Source organism: Nipponia nippon, unplaced genomic scaffold (assembly GCF_047370975.1).
Source record: "Nipponia nippon isolate SJK-2023a ecotype South Korea unplaced genomic scaffold, ASM4737097v1 scaffold_6, whole genome shotgun sequence".
Lineage (NCBI taxonomy): Eukaryota > Metazoa > Chordata > Aves > Pelecaniformes > Threskiornithidae > Nipponia > Nipponia nippon.
Genome location: NW_028262380.1, coordinates 55,026,785 through 55,043,707, shown reverse-complemented (window position 1 = coordinate 55,043,707; position 16,923 = coordinate 55,026,785). Strand labels below are relative to the sequence as shown.

General features: G+C 53.8%; 1 protein-coding gene and 1 long non-coding RNA gene across 2 annotated transcripts in view; both read left to right on the top strand.

Moving 5' to 3' along the window:
• The window catches only part of LOC148051480 (uncharacterized), a 50,235-nt gene extending 33,312 nt beyond the window's left edge, over positions 1 to 16,923 (top strand). Inside the window, exons 2-4 of the long non-coding RNA XR_015699742.1 lie at positions 13,229 to 13,349; positions 14,727 to 14,777; positions 15,013 to 16,923. This is a non-coding gene — a long non-coding RNA (uncharacterized LOC148051480). The remainder of the gene's footprint in view (positions 1 to 13,228; positions 13,350 to 14,726; positions 14,778 to 15,012) is intronic.
• On the top strand, positions 4,770 to 9,179 carry CUNH4orf54 (chromosome unknown C4orf54 homolog). The gene has a single exon (XM_087735690.1). It carries the CDS (start codon positions 4,770 to 4,772, stop codon positions 9,177 to 9,179), a length of 4,410 nt encoding a protein of 1,469 aa, XP_087591816.1.

Below are 16,923 nucleotides of genomic sequence, written 5' to 3'. Positions count from 1 at the left end.
ATCCGGTAGCATTTGGAGATTTATAATGTGTGCTCGGCTTCACTGTTTATTGCTAAACCACGAATCCCCGTCTCCTTTCCCAAAGTAGCTTTTGCTCCCATCTTCTCAGGTACTAGTCCTGGGGGCAAATCAGGGTGCTGTTTTCAATTTTCCTTTCTCCTTAACACACACATCTAAACTCTAGCCAAGTATTTCTTTGCTTTGATTTCAAAGACGATGTCTACCACAAGGCTCACTTTGACAACGTGCAATGTTATCAAAAAACTACTGAGAGAAAAATCGAATCCAGCAGTATTCAAATACTATTCAAAAGGGACTAATCAGCCAAAATTAAAGCTTCTTCCTATGACTGTATCATTCTTCATCTCTCTCTGAACCTATAACAAAATGAAGTCTTTTGCTGCGTGCACAGAATGCAGCAGAATCCTTCTACTGTTTCCTTATTTTCGGTGAAAGCCATCATTTCGTTCCACGCAAGAAGCATAACCTCTCCCGCAGGTCATCTTAGTTACTGGAATGGCGTCTGTCTTCTCTGCGCAAATAATATTTTGATTTTCCTTCTGTATCGGCCTGATTTTATTAACTTCTTTGTGATTTTTATTCCTACTTCAGTTTTTAAAAACTGTGACTCAACACTGTAAGAACTAAAGTGCGTAATGCGGTATTAACGTTTCTTAATGTTAATTAGAAAATTAATATTTTCCCTTTCCCTAGTCAGAGAAAGCTCAATTAAATCCTTCCCCTCCTGCTATTCCTCCACCAGTTGTTCACTTTTCTGTCCATGTTAAAGGGAAAAACCCCTATGCCTTCTTCTGCATGGTCTCCTGTGCAGAGAACAGTTGCAGTCTCCCTAACCTCATCCTTAAGTCTTTATTCTGCTTTCAAGTGCTTCTTCTCAAATCCCTTTTAAATCCCACTTCCCTGCTACTTCCATGAGTGATGTATTGTAAGGTGCATGGATAATTCAGCCTATCTGAATTTTTCCCATCACCTTTACCTGTCTGATCTAACCTTATATTAGCAAAGGGCAGAACGTGGCTAAACAGTGTGTGGTGTTATTTTTAACAGCAAGAGCTTAAAAGTAGAGTACCTATTATGTTACGAAATGCATTAAACATACAGATTTTGTGTGGTTGTCAGGACAGCTTCACTAACACTTCATGACAGATTTGGATGCAGAAATCTTAGACGTTGGTAGCTTTACTGAGTGAGAGAGATTTAAAGGTGGAAAACACAAAAGAGTAATTGGTGTTAATGAACGCCTCAACCGAGTATTGCTAGGATAATAAGGATGACATGCATTAGTTACTGATATCCAACATTTTTAACTAAAATCACATTGGTCTGATTATTAATCAATGGAGATGTCTTGCCAGCATAGACTGAGAAATTACTACTTGCAAGAAGGCGTGATGGAGCCACAGCTTCCCTATGTACTTTTGACTGGGAGCAAACAGGTCTATCACTTTACATTTGCTCGCTGTAGGGTTTTTCTGGCAACAGTAATAGATATAGAAAAACTTGGAAAAAAAAATCCATCCACACCTTCGCAAAGCTGTTGAAGAACTTTTGATCCTTTGTAAGGCAGCCCTGTGGGGGAGCAGTCCTGGGGAGTCAGTCCCTGGGTTCAAGCCGTGCGCCCAAGCTTTGGATACGATGCACAGGGGTTATTAGGCACCTCCGAAACAGGCTCTACAAAAGCCAACACTAAGGTAGCTAAGAGGAAAGGCTGAGGAGAAGGAATTAAGCCTAAACCCCTTGGAATTTTACACTTTGCTCAGGGCCAGACTCGCAGCAAAGCATCTCCAAGGGGCTGACACCACGTCAGTGCAGAAATTTCTGATACAAAAAAAAAAGAGGAAGAAATCCTTCTCCTTTTCCCCCCTCCTCTAACATGCATACAGTGATTAGAGCACCTAAGCTGGATGTTACAGATTCACTTTTTTCAAAGGGCATTAGGATTCGGGTGGCTCTGTACGCCATAGCAACCTCTTAGTGCCATGGGAAATAGACTGATTTGACTGCCTAAGGCACGCAGGCCTCCAGGGCTAGCCATAACTGAAAGTGGGAAAGAACAGGTGTGGATTTTATGTATGTATTTTTGTCATCAGGGGCATAAATTCCCTGTGGTGGAGACATAGATATGTTATAAACATACATGTATGAGCGCTCCATTATGGTCTCAGCCTCAGTTGTGAGAGTCATTGCCTGGTTTTGCAAGAATGAGTAGATTCAGTTCAAGATATCACCAAAGGAAAACAGCAGAAAAAACATCTCTGGACCATAGCTGGAAACTAGACCGTGGAAACAGATAAATAAAGAGTCAAGTTTTGATGCTCGTTTTGGTGGGGATCTTGCCTGGGAATCTTGGCAGGAGTGTATGAACAACTGTTACAACTTAAAAAAAACACCACCACTTTTAATTGTGCAGGTTTCGGGAGCAAAGATCCGATTTATTGTATATTCTTGATGTGGGAAACCCAAATACTGGAGAGGAGAGTAAGGTGTGAGAGACTGACACCTGAGACCCTGGTTTAGGGGATCAGAGGGTGAGGGCAGTGAGGATGTGGGGTGGAGACCTTGTTTGAGAGGCGGCGCCTGGTAGAAGAGCGGCAGAGCAGGAGGCAGAGATACTGCTGCTGCTGCCCGCACGCTACCTAAGTGCAACGAATGATCGGGGTTTAAAACCTAATATCCCTCCGCACCCCAAGCGCTTGGAAAGGACTGTATTTGAGGATCTAGTCTTGTCCCACTGCCAGTTGAAACCAAGATCTCCCTTTAATAAGGTGCTAAAAATATCGTCTTTCTCTAGTAATGTCATGTTTTTGTTATGGATGCTTGGGACAGAGGGGCAAGTCTAAAATGGGGGGGAATGATGACACAAAGCCTGGTGAAGTTGTGTTTAGGAAATGCTGATACCATTTAACATAGCTCCGTGGAGGACTGCACAGTCGTCGTGTGTACACAGGGAGCTGAAGCTATGTGAACCTGGGCTAAGGAAAGATTAAGGCTGGGTAGGCCTAGTACTCCTGAGAGCTGGTGCCCAGCCTCTTGTTAAAAGCACGCTGGAGGTCCGACAGCCTCAGCAGGGGTGGGAACCCGTTATCCCTGCTGCATGGGGAGAGCCTCACCACGCGTGACCAGACTTGCTCCAAACCCTCCAAGTTTTGGAGGATGCGTCTTTCTGTTCAAATATCACCTGGTGCTTTAGCAACAGTTTTCACACTGTCACTCTGCAGCCAAAGAAACTACTGCAAACCGATGTAGGGTACTAAGAGCTGGAGCCATCTCACTTGTTCTCCCCCAGGAAGAAAAGAAACTCTTAGCTGAACTGGGATACGAAACCTGCCGTTGCTGCAGGGACCCTCACAAGCCGCTGCTCGTGCTCAGTAAGGGAGGGAGGCCACTTTTCCCAGAGGCAGTGGGAACACTGTAACCTCGTGGGGCAGATGGCAGCAGAGCTATGGGGTATGGTGAGGAGCGGGGGCCACCTCGGAGCTGGGAGCACTGGGAAACCCTTGTTTTAACATGGACGGTGCTGGAGAGAAGTCTGGGATGGCCTCCGCTTCACCTCTCGGCCCCTGCATCCCTGTGGCATCCTTGGGAGTGCCACACGCCGTGCCCCCCATGCCCATGCGTGCAGCTGTAGGGGCATGGATCCTGGTATTTGCTTTGGGGCTTTCCATAACCCTCACGTCCGATGTTACCAGCCCAACGCCAGCTTGCTCACCCAAGCACGCAGGGGCTTATTTAAGTGTTCAGCTGTAAATTTAGGCTGTTATCTGGATTGTATACATGAGGGCTGCTCCTCAACATTGCTCACTTTCCTCCATTTCTCCTCCTCCGCCCGCCTTTTCCTTCCACGGTTCTGGAGTGATTTTTGGCGTGTCATCTTGGGGACCGCTCAGTAAAGCCCTCAGCCACCAAAGGTCAGGCGTGCCATAGAAATGCCTGGTAATAGGTCCTAGGTGCTGGTTATGTCTAGAACGGTGTTTCGTGGAAAAAGGCAGCTCGGGTCTCCGGGCCGCTGCGAAGGCGCAGGGCCAGGCCGGCATCCACGGGCCGCCCCTCTGCAACGCACCTCCAGCGAGTGGGGAGATGGGGTTCAGGGGGGAAGTTTAAGGAAGAAAAAAAGCTGTTTAGCCGCTGCTGCGTGTGGGACGAGGGTGCGTTTGGTGTAGGCGAGCCTGCCTGCTCAGCCGGTGCCCTGGGAGCCGCCCGGGCGGCAGCAGCATCCCTGCAGGCAGGGCCGGCTCTCCCCTCCCGCGGGGCGGCCGGGCGCTTTTATCCCGGCAAACGCAGACGTTTAAAATAGGATTTTGTTCAACCGGCGTAAGTGACGCCGGCTCTATGTATAGTCGGCGCCGGGGACCGGCCAAGTGACGCCCATCTCGCAAAAACCCGGAGCGACCCGAGCCCGTCCCGGGATCCCCCCCGCCGGGCGACAGGCCCCCCACCCCCCACCCCGGGCGACCAAGCGGGCCCCCGCTGCCCGGCGGCTGCCTGCGGCGCGGTGCGGGGGAGGCCGGGCCCGGTGCGGGGGGAGCCGGGCCCGGTGCGGGGGGAGCCGGGCCCGGCCCGACCCCTCCGCCCCCCGGCGGTGATGCCCGGCCGGGCCAGGAGCCGGGCGGAGGAGGGGAGGGGAGGGAGGGGAGGGCAGGGGGTGGGCGGCCCGCGCGCTGCCCCCCCGTCCCCGCCGCGCTGCCCGTCCCTGCCGGCACGTGCCTGCCCGCCCCCTCGGGCCACTGCCGCGCCCCGACGGCCCCGGCATGGACGCGCCCGGGCAGCCGCCCGCCGGCCCCACGGCCGGCCCCGAGGGCGCGGCGGCGGGACGGGGCCCCAGCCCGGAGGCGGCCACCGAGGAGGAGGAGGCGGCGGCGGCGGCGTACGTGGAGATCCGCGGCTCGCCGCGGGGGCCGGAGGAGAGCCGCCAGCCCCCCGAGCTGGCCCCGGCCGGCGGCGCGGAGCGAGCGGCCGGTTCCGCCCCGGCAAGCGGAGCCGGCGGGACCGGGGATGCTGGCGGCTCGGCGAGCGGCGGGCCGCCGGGCGGGGCGGCGGGGCCAGCATCCTCGGACCGCGGGCGGGATCGCCCGCCTTCCCCGGGCGCGGCGGGATGCGGCGCTGACTCCGGGGGGGCGGCGGGGAGCGGCGGGCGGCCGGAGGCGGGGGGCTGCCCGGAGTCCTCCTCCTCCTCCTGCCCTTCGCCGGTGACCAAGGCGGGCGGCTTTCCCGCAATGGGCGACCCGGTGTCGGCGGAGGGCAAAACCTCCTCGTCCTCCTTCGGCTACGAAAGCGAGGAGGACGAGGGCGCGGGGCGCAAGGCGGCCCCCCCCGGCGCCCCCCCGGGCATCCCCCCCGGCGGCGGCCGCGACGAGGCGCACTATATCAGCACGCAGGAGATCCAGCTGAGCGAGGTGGACCACGACATGGACTTCGACGCGGGGCTGGCCGCCCGCTGGGACTTCGAGGACAACAACGTGATCTACTCCTTCGTGGACTACGCCTCCTTCGGCAGCGACGAGACCCCGGGGGACACGCCGACGGAGGAGGAGGAGAATAGCTGCTACCTCAGCACGACCACCAGCGACCCCAACAACCAGACGGACAGCATCGACAACACCAGCAGCACCGAGATCGTCAGCCTTACCTCCGAACACGACACCCCCGGCGGGGAGAAGCGCGCCAGCTCGGGGGAGAGCCGGTCCAAGCAGCCCGGCCGCCCCGCCGGGAGCCCGGCCGCCCAGCTTCTCCTATCAATCAAAGCCGCTTCCCGGGCTATAAATGAGTCTAGCAACGTGCGCGGAAAGCAAAACACTATTTACGCTGCCAAGCATGAAGGCGACATGAGCCTCCGCGTCCCCGCGGCTCCTGAACGCAACGCGAGTTTAAAAGCGGACGTGGTCCGCGACCACGCGAAAAAATTCATCGCCGTCCCGGCGCGGCTGCAGACGCGGTGCGGGGCCGGGCGGGCCGGGGAGCACTCCAGCGGCGCCTCCAGCGCCGTCAGCGAGCTGGACGATGCCGACAAAGAAGTGCGAAACCTGACGGCCAGGGCGTTCCGCAGCCTGGCGTACCCCTACTTCGACACCCTGCGCCCCGGCTCCCGCGCCTCCTCCGCCTCCCTGCCCGACAATGCCCTGGGCATCAACCGCTGGTCCACCTACCTGGACCTCAAGTGCGGCAGCCTGGGGCCGAGAGCCGAGCCCAGCCTGCTGCGCTCCGGCCGGTCGCAGACCAAAGCCCTCGAGTTCGTGGTCAGCAAGCTCGACGGGGAGATCGCCCACGTCGAGGCGCCGCGGCGGCTGCGGGCGGGCCCCCGGGTGGTGACCCTGCTGGACCTCGGCGATGGCCCCGAGGCCGGGCCGCCCCCCGAGGCGGGCGGCGGGGAGCCGCCGGCGGCGGCGGAGGGCGGCGGGGGCGCGTCCAGCAAGAAGTCCAAGTTCGCCTCCAGCCTCCTGAAAAACGTCATCTCCAAGAAGATGCAGCTGGAGCACGAGTTCAAGATGGAGCGGGGCGAGATCACCGACACCTCCTACACCGGGCTGAGCGCCGGCCGGGAGCCCGAGCCCGCCGGCGGCGGCCGGGAGCGGCAGCGGGAGGGCGGCGTGCAGCGGCAGAGCTCCCGGCACTCGGAGGGCGGCTCGGACTGCGCCGCGGCCGCGGCGGAGGAGGCGGGCGAGGGCGGCGGCGGCGGCCGGTCGCCGGCCTCCAAGGCGTCGACGCCCCGCGAGGGGAGCCGCAGCCTGGACCGAGCGCTGCCCGAGGAGCTGTGCGAGGTGAAGCGCAGCGCCTCGGAGGCCATCAAGGCCACCTTCCTCCGCAGCCAGAACAGCGCCTTCAGGTCCTGGAAGGAGCGGGAGGCGGAGAGGAAGGAGGAGAGGGCGCCCGTCGGCAAGCTGAAGCTCTCCCCCAGGCACGACTGGCGGGCCGACCTGGGCGAGATCTCCGCCGGCAGGTCCACCAAGATGTCCCGCCTGTTCGTCCCCGCCATCCAGCACACGCCCCGGGAGAAGGAGCCCGGCAAGCGGGCGACCAAGTGCTCCGCCGCCGCCGCCTCCTCCTCGCCCCTCGCCGCCAAGCCCAAAGCCCCCGAGATCAAGATCAGCCTGGGCAGCCTGCAGCAGCCCCGGGACGCCGCCTTCAGCATCGCCCAGCTGCTGACGCCGCAGATCGCGGGCCGGCCGCCGGAGGAGGGCAGGGGCCAGCAGCCCAAGCCGCCCAAGGCCGGCGACGGCCCCGACAAGGTGCCGCAGTTCCTGGTGCGCGACGTGAGGGAGGGCAAGCACCGAGCCCAGGGGCCCCTCCACCAGGTGCGGGACGTGCGGAAGCTCATCAAAAGCTCCTACAGCTGCGACTCCGGGGACAACAGCAGCGACAAGGGCAGCGTCGCCTCCGACCAGGGCGGCCCGGAGCAGAAACCCCGGCAGCAGCTTGTCATCGCCGGCGTCCCCAGGTCCCTCTCCCCCGTGGTCATCACCTGCCAGACGGTCGGCCAGGCCAGCGCCAAGCCCACCGAGGCGGGGGCCAAGGCGGCGGGCAGGGCGCCGGCCTGCCCCCCGGAGGGCACCGTCCTGGTGCACCGCACCTCGGGGAGGCTGCCGGTGGCCACCATCGCCCCCAACAAGAGCGACCCCCGCCAGCCGGCCGTGCTGAAGATCGTCTCCAAGTCCGCCGCGCCCTGGCGGCACCAGCCCCCGCCGCCGCCCGCCGCCGAGAGGGGCCGGGGGCCGGAGGAGGACCCGCGGGAGGAGGGCAAGGCGGCGCCGGTACAAAACGCGCTGGAGAAGCTGACGGCGGCGGTGCGGAGCATGGAGGAGCTGTACAGCTTCAACAAGCGCGAGTGGAAGCGCAAGAGCGACCCGCTGCCCATCACCGACAGCCACGTCCTCTCCCTCATCGCCAGCCAGGAGCGGGGCGCCGGGCCCCGGCCGCCCCCTGCCGCCGCCGCTCCCCCCCCGCCGCCGCCGCCGCCGCCGCCGGATAAGGCGGAGGAGCCGTCGGGCAAGGGGCCGGGCGGCGAGCGGTTGCCCCGCCGCCCCTCCAACAACGCCGCCGACAAGGTCTCGGCCAAGGCGGCCGCCTTCGAGAGCCTGGCCCGGCAGCGGCAGCGCGGCCCGCCGCCCCCCCGCGCCGAGCCCCCCGCCGCCCCCCGCGCCCTCCTCACCCTCCGGGGAGCCGGAGGGGCCGGAGCCGCAGCCCCCGCGCCGGGCAAGCCCCCCTCCGAGGGCGGCCTGCGGGGCCAGGCGGCGCCGCGCTCCCCGCGGCTGCCCGCGGGCGGCGGCGAGGCGGAGCGCGGCCCGGACTGCGGGAACTACCTGGCCCTGCCGCTGAAGGCGGCCGCCGAGCCGGGCTCCCCGCCCTCCCCGGTGTCGGGGGCGGGCGGCGGCGTCCGCCCCAGCCCGGTGTCGGCGGCGGCGGCGGCGGCGCTCTGCAGCCTGCAGCCCTTCGGCACCGCCAAGCGCCCCGGCAGCCCCGGACCCCCGCCCGCGCCCCCGCCCGCCGAGGAGCCCCCCGCCGCCGCCGCGCCGCCCCCCGAGCCGCCGCCCGCCGCCCTCTACCGCCCGCCGCTGCCCTTCGCCGCCCTGCCCGGCGCCGCGCCGCCGCCGCTGCTCTGCTTCTCGCCCTCCGTGCCCGCCGCGGCGACGGCGGCCGAGCCCTTCCCGCAGACGCAGCGCAAGGTGCTGCTGGACGTGAGCACCGGGCAGTACTACCTGGTGGACACGCCGGTGCAGCAGCCCCTCAAGCGGCGCCTCTTCGACCCCGAGACCGGGCAGTACGTGGAGGTGCCGGTGCCCCAGCAGCCGGCCGTCGCCCCCGTCCCGCTGCCCCTCTCGCCCCTGGCCCTCAACGCCGGGGCCTATGGCGCCACGTACATGCTCTACCCCGGCCTCCTGCCCGCTGCCGCCATGCTGCCTGCCGGCGCCCTGCCGCGCCCGCTGTCCCACCCGGGTAGCGATGCCAGCGCCCCGGCCGAGCCCGGCAGCCCAGCGGCGGCAGAGGCAGCTTTCGCCGAGAGCCCCTACTACGTGGCTACCGGCAAGGGCCTGCCGCCGCTGCGGCGTGGGGCAGCCGAGGCGAAGCCGGTCATCAGCATCACAGCGCCAGCCACCGGCCCGCGGATCGTCGCGCCACCTTCCTTTGACGGTACCACCATGCGCTTCGTGGTGGAGCACCGGTGAAGAGCCTGGGTGAGTGGGTGCTGCAGGCCGTTAGGCATGGCGGTCCCCAGTGACGGTTAAGGGCTGACCGGGTTACCCGCCAAATGAGAGCTGTGCCACAGCTTCTCCTCAAGGCAGGTAATGGGCCTGGGGTCTGCAGGTGAGCCCTCGCCAGGGCTTAAAATACAGGCATAAGATGGAAACGCAAAGGTTACGTATGCCCATCAGTGCAGTTCGGTATCCCTTGCAGCAGGTCAATACCCGCTTTGTTTTGGCCCAGAGGCAGTTTCTGTAGAAGCACACCATAGCTGCTCATCACGCTGCCCCTATTCGCGCAGCCCTGTGCCTGGGGGGCCCCGTCTCAGTGGGGTCCCCTTGTTCCCGGTGAGGGGAGTGCTGCTGGGCACCTCCTCTGGACCCACCTTGCAAGCCATGAAACGACCCCTCTGCCTCGGCAGTGCATCCCGGATTCCTCACCTCTCACCTCTTCCTCCCAAGGGGAGGAGAGCGCCCGTCTCTCTGCCCTGCACCCCTGCTTCTCCCCATCCTCGGGAAGAGCAGGAGAGGGGTCTGATGGAGGCAAACCCTTATTTCGGGTCCTTCTTGTTAGCGCGACGAGGGAGCGGGATATGTGGGGTTGACCCTGCTGTGTTCCCCCGGTGCCATGGGGCTGCCGGCAGGGGCAGGCGCGCCCGCAGCTGCCTGCGCTGCAGGAGGGCTCTGGCAGAGCCCGCGGGCACCACTACAAATCACGATTTCACACGGCTACTCCGAGCTTGGCCCACCACAGTCCCACCAGTGTCTGGTTACCTAGGGCTGTAACCCAGGGCCGGCCTCCAAATTCAGGGATGCGCGTGTGGGACCGTTGAGTGTCTGGTCTGGAGCAAGGAGGAGGGCACGGGGCTGGGCGTACAGCATGCGTCGAAACCAGGGTGCAGGATGTCTTGCGCAAAATAACCAAGGAACGACGCCGTTTCCTTTTAAAATACCTGAAACATTAAGAAAGTGCCTTCAGGATGGGTGTCGCTCCTCCTTTTGCCTCTTGCATTAAAACACATGGCTCATCTTTATCAAGCGCAGCATTGGGCAGAGCTACCAAAGTTTTTTCATGGCTTACCGAAGACTCACAGAGTTTGTTCTTGGTGTATATCAAGAGGCGAAGAGAAACGGTGGCGGCAGTTGGAGGTTTGGGTTTTTCATCAGTTTGCACTGAGTTTTGTTTGGCCACATGCTAGAGGGTAAATTTTTTCTTCCAGTGTTTGCGTTATCTTTTTTTGCTTCTGTAGTTCTTTTAATTTGCATCATCTACTACAATGTAGAAGATTATTTGTTAAATGAAAGCTTACTGAAATGCTTTATAAGCTTACTTCTTATCTGCTTGTAAATATTTTGTCTCTGAAATACCATTCTTTTATCCTGGATATAAATTAAGTTGTTTTCATTGCCTCTCTTGGGGTCAGTGATGCAGCAACTTTTGTACTCATTACAGAAGGTCATTCAGCAGTTTGAAGACCTCATTTCATCGTTTACCATTGACGATACCAAGATGCATGTTATCTAATACAGACAGGGGTGCCTCGTCCCTGCCCTCTCAGACCTGCTGCGGTGTCCTGCCGGCGTATAATGGATGCAGCGTGGGTTGTTTTTTCTTTACCTGTTCTGAAAGTCAGTAAAACAAATCATTTTAACTGTATGCTGCGGGATGCGTTTAGCTCGTCGTCAGACTTTGGTTATTCGTATAGCTCTCAGTGGAATATAAGGTATATGCTAGAGGGGAATTGCATCTATAGTCCTCTTCTTCTTTCCTGTTATTCTGTTCTGTCCTTGTACCTACTCAGCATTTTCATTCACCTACATAGCTTTAACATCCCCATGGATAACTTTTTCTCTTCTTCTCTCTTTTATTATCTGCTTTTTTTTTGTTTTCCCTCTTTTCCTATATCTCCTTTGTCTTTCTCTTCCTAATTAAATTCATTCATTTGCTTGGGGTAGTGTTTTCCCTCTAACAAGAACAGGAGTGTAATTTCATATGAATCAGAGGGTGGACTGTCGATCATTTTTTCATTCCAATTGCTTTCTTATCAGATCAGGGTTTTTTCATTGCAGCAATGCTGTGTAGATCCTAAAATGGATTTTAAACCAGTCAGATTTCATCATGTGAGCATGGGGTTTGAATAGAATACTGTCCTTTCAGGTCCCTTTCTTCACTAAGCAAAATCAGCTGAATGAATGCTCTTTCTTTCCACTCCTGTATTTCTGCACTGCACGTAGTATCTTCCTCCCTTCTTTACTCTCTTTTTTTCACATCTTCATTCACAAACTGTGTCACCATGTCAGCCTGTTGGAGATCAGCGTGGTGGAGCTGACTTGAAGCTTGGCCGGTGGTGTGATGCCTGTGTTGCTGCTGGCACCAGATCCTCCGCACATCTGCTGCTTTTCCAGCACTTCTTTCTGTGGCTGGTCCTCTTTTCTGCGTAATCAGTGCGATAAAGCGGATCCTATCGATTTGGATTCTGGCAAAATCCAAGATGCCATTTCTGAACAATTCTTAAATTTTTCATATACAGCAAATATTAGAGACTACGTACGTGTTTCTGAGAGGTACCACGAGGTCATTTTTCTCCCTCCTCTTCTTCGTTCACAGTAGATGGTGAGCTTTTAGCAACGTAATTCTTGCCTGCTGCACTTCTTCCGTCAAACAGAAAAAAAATGATGCTAATTTTCAGTTCTAGTAAACTTGCCGTATCTGCCTGCGTCCGAACGTAGACAGCACTGACCTGTAGTGAGCGCACTGCCTGAAGGGAGCTCATTCCCAGCCTGAATGGCTGAAAATGTGTTTTTAACTTTTGTATCTATTCCCACATTATGCTCTGGCGAGTTTCTGCCTTGCCTTAGGTAAATAAATGAGTAAATAACATGTAGCCAAGTAGAAAGTAACTGTAGTAAATTGTACTGCTAATACCAGAAGATGAATGTCAGCTCTGCTCAAACATGTGCCTGAACTGAAGCCGCCTTATAGTTACAGGAATACATGGGACATTTATTTTTGTGGTGAAAGTAGGCTAAGTCAAATGTGAGCAGTTCTGTCACCAAAGTATGCAAATATACTTATCAGCTGTGTTTCTTCCTACCTGCCATCAGACAATCTATGTCTGCCTTGAAAAAGTATTTTTGTGTGGATAGCATATGCAAATTATTTTTTAAAGGCTCATAAACTGATATTTTAAAACTCTCTTTTAGTTATGCCCTATTCAGCAAAATGTATGTTCTACCAAACAAGTAAAAAAGTCAGCTTACAGTGAAATACACAGTACCTAGGATTTACTTATGGTGATGCCTTCGCTGAGAATTTAGTAAAGCACCAGTCCAATTTTAGTGGGAAATACAGGAATATTCCAAGAACTAAAAGGGCTTCAGCATTTGATCTAGTAAATCAGGCTACGAATGGAAATCAGCATGAGCTTGTGTTCAGATCTGCAGCTACTGAGGAAACATTTAAATAGTGCTTAACTTTGATACCAATGACAGGTAAGCGTGAGCTTAATGACTCTTCTTGCCCGGGATGCTTTCCCGGGCCAGTATGTAAGTCTTACCTCCACAAATCTTAGAGCACACGATTACAGGTTGTTTCCCTTTTGCTTACGTATGCCATGCTGGACGCTGTGTTTGTAACTAAAGTGCTCAGGTCTTTAACTTAGAGGACGGATCGCTTAAATCCCGGATGGATCGCTTTGCCCTCTTTCTACCTGTGTGTATGGGGTTCCCCAGGACCAGTCTGCGGGGAACCGTGGGGTTGTAAGGCAGCACACGTTTCACACCTCGAGCAGCAAGGGTCGGTTCTGCTCAAAAAATAAGGCTGCCCGACCACTGACTTGGTTTAAAAAGTCGGGGGCTATTGTCCGATTCTTGGCGGTAGCTTAAGAAATTAGTAGCAAGAATAGTGTGACAATGAAGGAGATACTATGCACTTCCCTGGAGTAGTAAAGATTGCTCTCTAAGAATTGGTTGTGGCAGGTCTCTAAGAATCTACTTTTTATTAATGATGCTTTTATGTTTGGTTTTTTTTACAGGGATAAGGAAGAAGAATCACGTTCCTTTAATCTGAAATATACTTGGTAACTCTAAACATACATCCTAAAAACTGCTTCTACAGTTTTCTCATTTTTTTGCTTCATCATACAAAACAAGTGTGTAAGTTTCTTGTTTTCTCCTAAATACCCCCCAGTTTTGGAGTATGCATACATCTAATTATGCGAGTAACACTAAATTGCTGCATTATTTTCTGCAAAGTTGTTTTTATATTGAAGCCAATGTGGAGGCTTTAGGCGTTGCCTCTGTCCTGGTGGCTAGCGGTAGTAGTGCCACTACAGCTGTTTGTAAAACGCAGGGTATAAATGCAGCAGTGTTCCAGTGTGGATCGATGCACAGCTTCGTCCAGGTCCCTGGAAGGTGGTGTGATGATCCAGTGCAGCCCTGCAACTCTGTAAAAAAATTAAAGCCCTCAGCTCTCTCCCATTGCAGTAAATGAGGGTCTTCCCCATAGGTTTTGGTGACGATTTGTGATCAGATGTCTATTTTGTACTCTTCTGCACTCGGAATTGCAAATGGAGAGATCTGTAGTATTTAGATTCTCTTTAGTGGGGTTTTTTTTTTTGGCATGGTTCAAAATGGATTGTGTAAATTTCAGAAAACACATTTGATTGCTTTCGTTTTTCATTTGCTCCTCTGTACTGAGTTAAACATCACAAGTTGCCTTAAACATCACAAGTTGCCTTAATTATGACAGTGTTTAAATACTGGAACACCAGAAATTGAATGTAATATTTTTAGACCCCAGTTCTAAAGGAGAGGACAGCATTTATTTTTCTTTAAGACTGCAGTCTTTTCTTCCTTAAATTGCAACATTACTGAAAACACAGTCCTAGCGATTCCCGTGTGAAACGAGTTTTTTAACATTACAGCCCCAATAATGTGTAGTCATTTCCTTAGTTTGACAAGTTTATCCGAGGGCTGCATCCACGCTATCTGTATTTGCTAAAAAAAAAAAAAAAATATTTCTCCTTTGAACAAGAAAATGTAAAATAAGATCACTCAAAATGCAGTGATACGTATGTCCATATGTCAAACTTTGCTTAAACTGATGATTTTGTTGCCAGCAACCAGTTTGTCTCAGTAAAAGAGAATTGTTATCATGACAGTAAAACTAAACTACAGTAGTGTGTTCCCTGCCCAAAATTTTAGTTCAGTGAAGACCTTTGGGAAGCCGATAAATGTAAGATCAAGCCTAAATTATTTAGCACAAAGCTTTCTCGAGGTAACAGGTTGGAAATCTAAAATCTAAACGCAAAACCCAGAAGTCTGTACTTAAGCACTTACCCACAGGCAGGATTTTCCTGCACCTGTTCTCAAGGTTTCCTGCTGCTAAGGAAGTTTCAGGGTTGCCCATTCTTAAAGAAAGCCCCAGGTTTTCATTTCCATGAGTAACTCTCAAGATAGGGAAAAGTCAGCTACAACTGTCTTTAACCATACATGTGAGATTGTATTTCAATGCAATTTATTTGTTTACAGGCACAAATTGAAATTGCCCTCAGGATGAAATGCACTGCAAGTATACACATAGTGAGTGATTTAACATATATCTCCTCATTTATCTTCATCGTTGTGGAAATCCGATGAAAATATACTATTCTAACCCTTTTTAAAGAGCTTGGCATGCCCAGCCAAGGCATATAGCCTGTAAGCTTAATCCCTGTGCTCTTCGGTTGTACAGTCTACAGTTACAAGCTTTAACTTCCTACTGGGATTCGGGCTGAATGCCTCTTAAAGAAAATGAATGCTTCTTCACCGTTTTCAGGACTGATAAGTCTGTAGACATTACGACTAGAGTATCGGTGTTAAATGAAACAGTACTTCGGACTGCAGGACAGTGCAGGTACCAGAGTAGATCGTCCACTGTGACATACACGTGTATGGTACGTACATTATAATACTAGCATCCGTGTTTAAAAATGTTTTGTCCTATCTTTTCCTATATCGGTGCTCAGAGCGAAGTTTCACGTTGCAGTTTACAAGATACAGGTTTGCACACACAAACTCAGGGTTTACAGTTTCACCCGGTGTACTTGAAAGGAAAAAAATGAAAAGAAAACAAAGTGCCCATGATTTCAACATGTATTGGAGAAAAATTTTGCAGTTTTTTTTATTTTAACTGCCTGTGGAGACGAAAGCAATGAAATGAGGCAAAACCAACAGCTATTTATTTTCTCAGGGGAGATTTCTTCAGTGGAACGTGTCAATTCCAATGTCAAACAGTGTTTGCTTAATTTTGTCTATTACTAAAGAGACTCCATGTTTGCATCAAGGGGTCACTTTTGCAAGGAGCTGAGCTTCACAGACCCAGTCCAGCAAAGCCTTCATATGCATCTCTAAATATCTAAGCAGATTCCTGGGCACTTCAGTGGAAGTGCAGTCTCTTTTTTTTTTTTTTTTTGCCCATCAACACAGTGCTTTGCTGAACTTGGCCCAGAGCGCTGAGTGCCTTGCAGACCCGAGTCTCAGGTTCTTCACTTTATACGCATAAAACCGGAGCTCTGGGCTTGAGTATAGCCGGACCCAGCAGATAGTGCCATGAAAGGCTGCCAGAAAAAAATCCGGTAATATGGTGCTCCTCCATGTATACCCAGTGGTGGATTTCTCCAGCTGATGGGGTGATGTGTAACCACATATCTTGGATTAGAGTCAAGCCCTCTGTGTCAGGGTTCACAAGCTGCTAGTATTATATGTTTCACGGTGCAGTCATAGTACGTTACAGCCGAAATTCACCCCGTCTGCAAAGCAGGGCAAAATCCTGTGCGCCACTCGAGTTCCCCCCCAGCCCTGCCCTCGGTGTTCGGGCTCTGCAACAGCCGGCCAGCCACTTCCGCGCGTTTTAGGTCAGGGCCCCATTAAAAATTTGAGCGGGACTGGAGTGATGCACGAATGTCGTCCTGGTCTTTTGCAGCAGGGTCAGTTTCACTCAGTTAAATTTAATCCTTGATGAATCACTTGATGAATGATTTAAAATGTATTTATGGGTTGTGTGGTTGTTTTGTTGGTTTTTTTTTCTTGTCTGCATTCGAAGCTGCCTTTACTCTGTAGTGTTGATGGCCAAAGTGTCATTCCTTCTGCTTATAAATTACCATTAACTTGTGGCTACCAGAGAACACATACACTACTTTAAAAATGCTTGTGTTTTTTTCCCCTTTTTCTGTTTTTTTTTTTTTCCTTCTTTTTTTCCCTCTTTTCTTCCCCCCCCCCCTTTTTTTTTAAGGGGGTGGGTTATCAGTGTAAAGATATTTAAAAGTGCAAATGTGAAGTAAGGATAATGATTGCTAAGAGGATGTGGGTGATATGTCTGATGAGAGAGCGGTGGGCTATAAGGCAAAGGGGAAAATGCCGTGAACACATTGTGTTGATGATTGTTGCCTGTGGGGGAGAAAAATAAATAAAAGAAGATATATAACTGGAGAAAAATGGACTCTTTGAGCTGCTCTCAACATAGATGACACTGTGGCAAGTGCGTACCCGAAGCCTGAAGTGATCCCGCTGCAGGATGCCATGAGCCTGGGATTGAAGGACAGCGGAGTCGCCCTGAGAATTGCACTAGCAGCGTGTTGCACATCAGGAACGCTTCGGTACGTCACGTCCATGTGAGAACGGACTGTCTGAAACGGCTGAGTACCAAAGTTTGTAACTGAATGAGTTAGCATTTGTATTATGTTGGGGT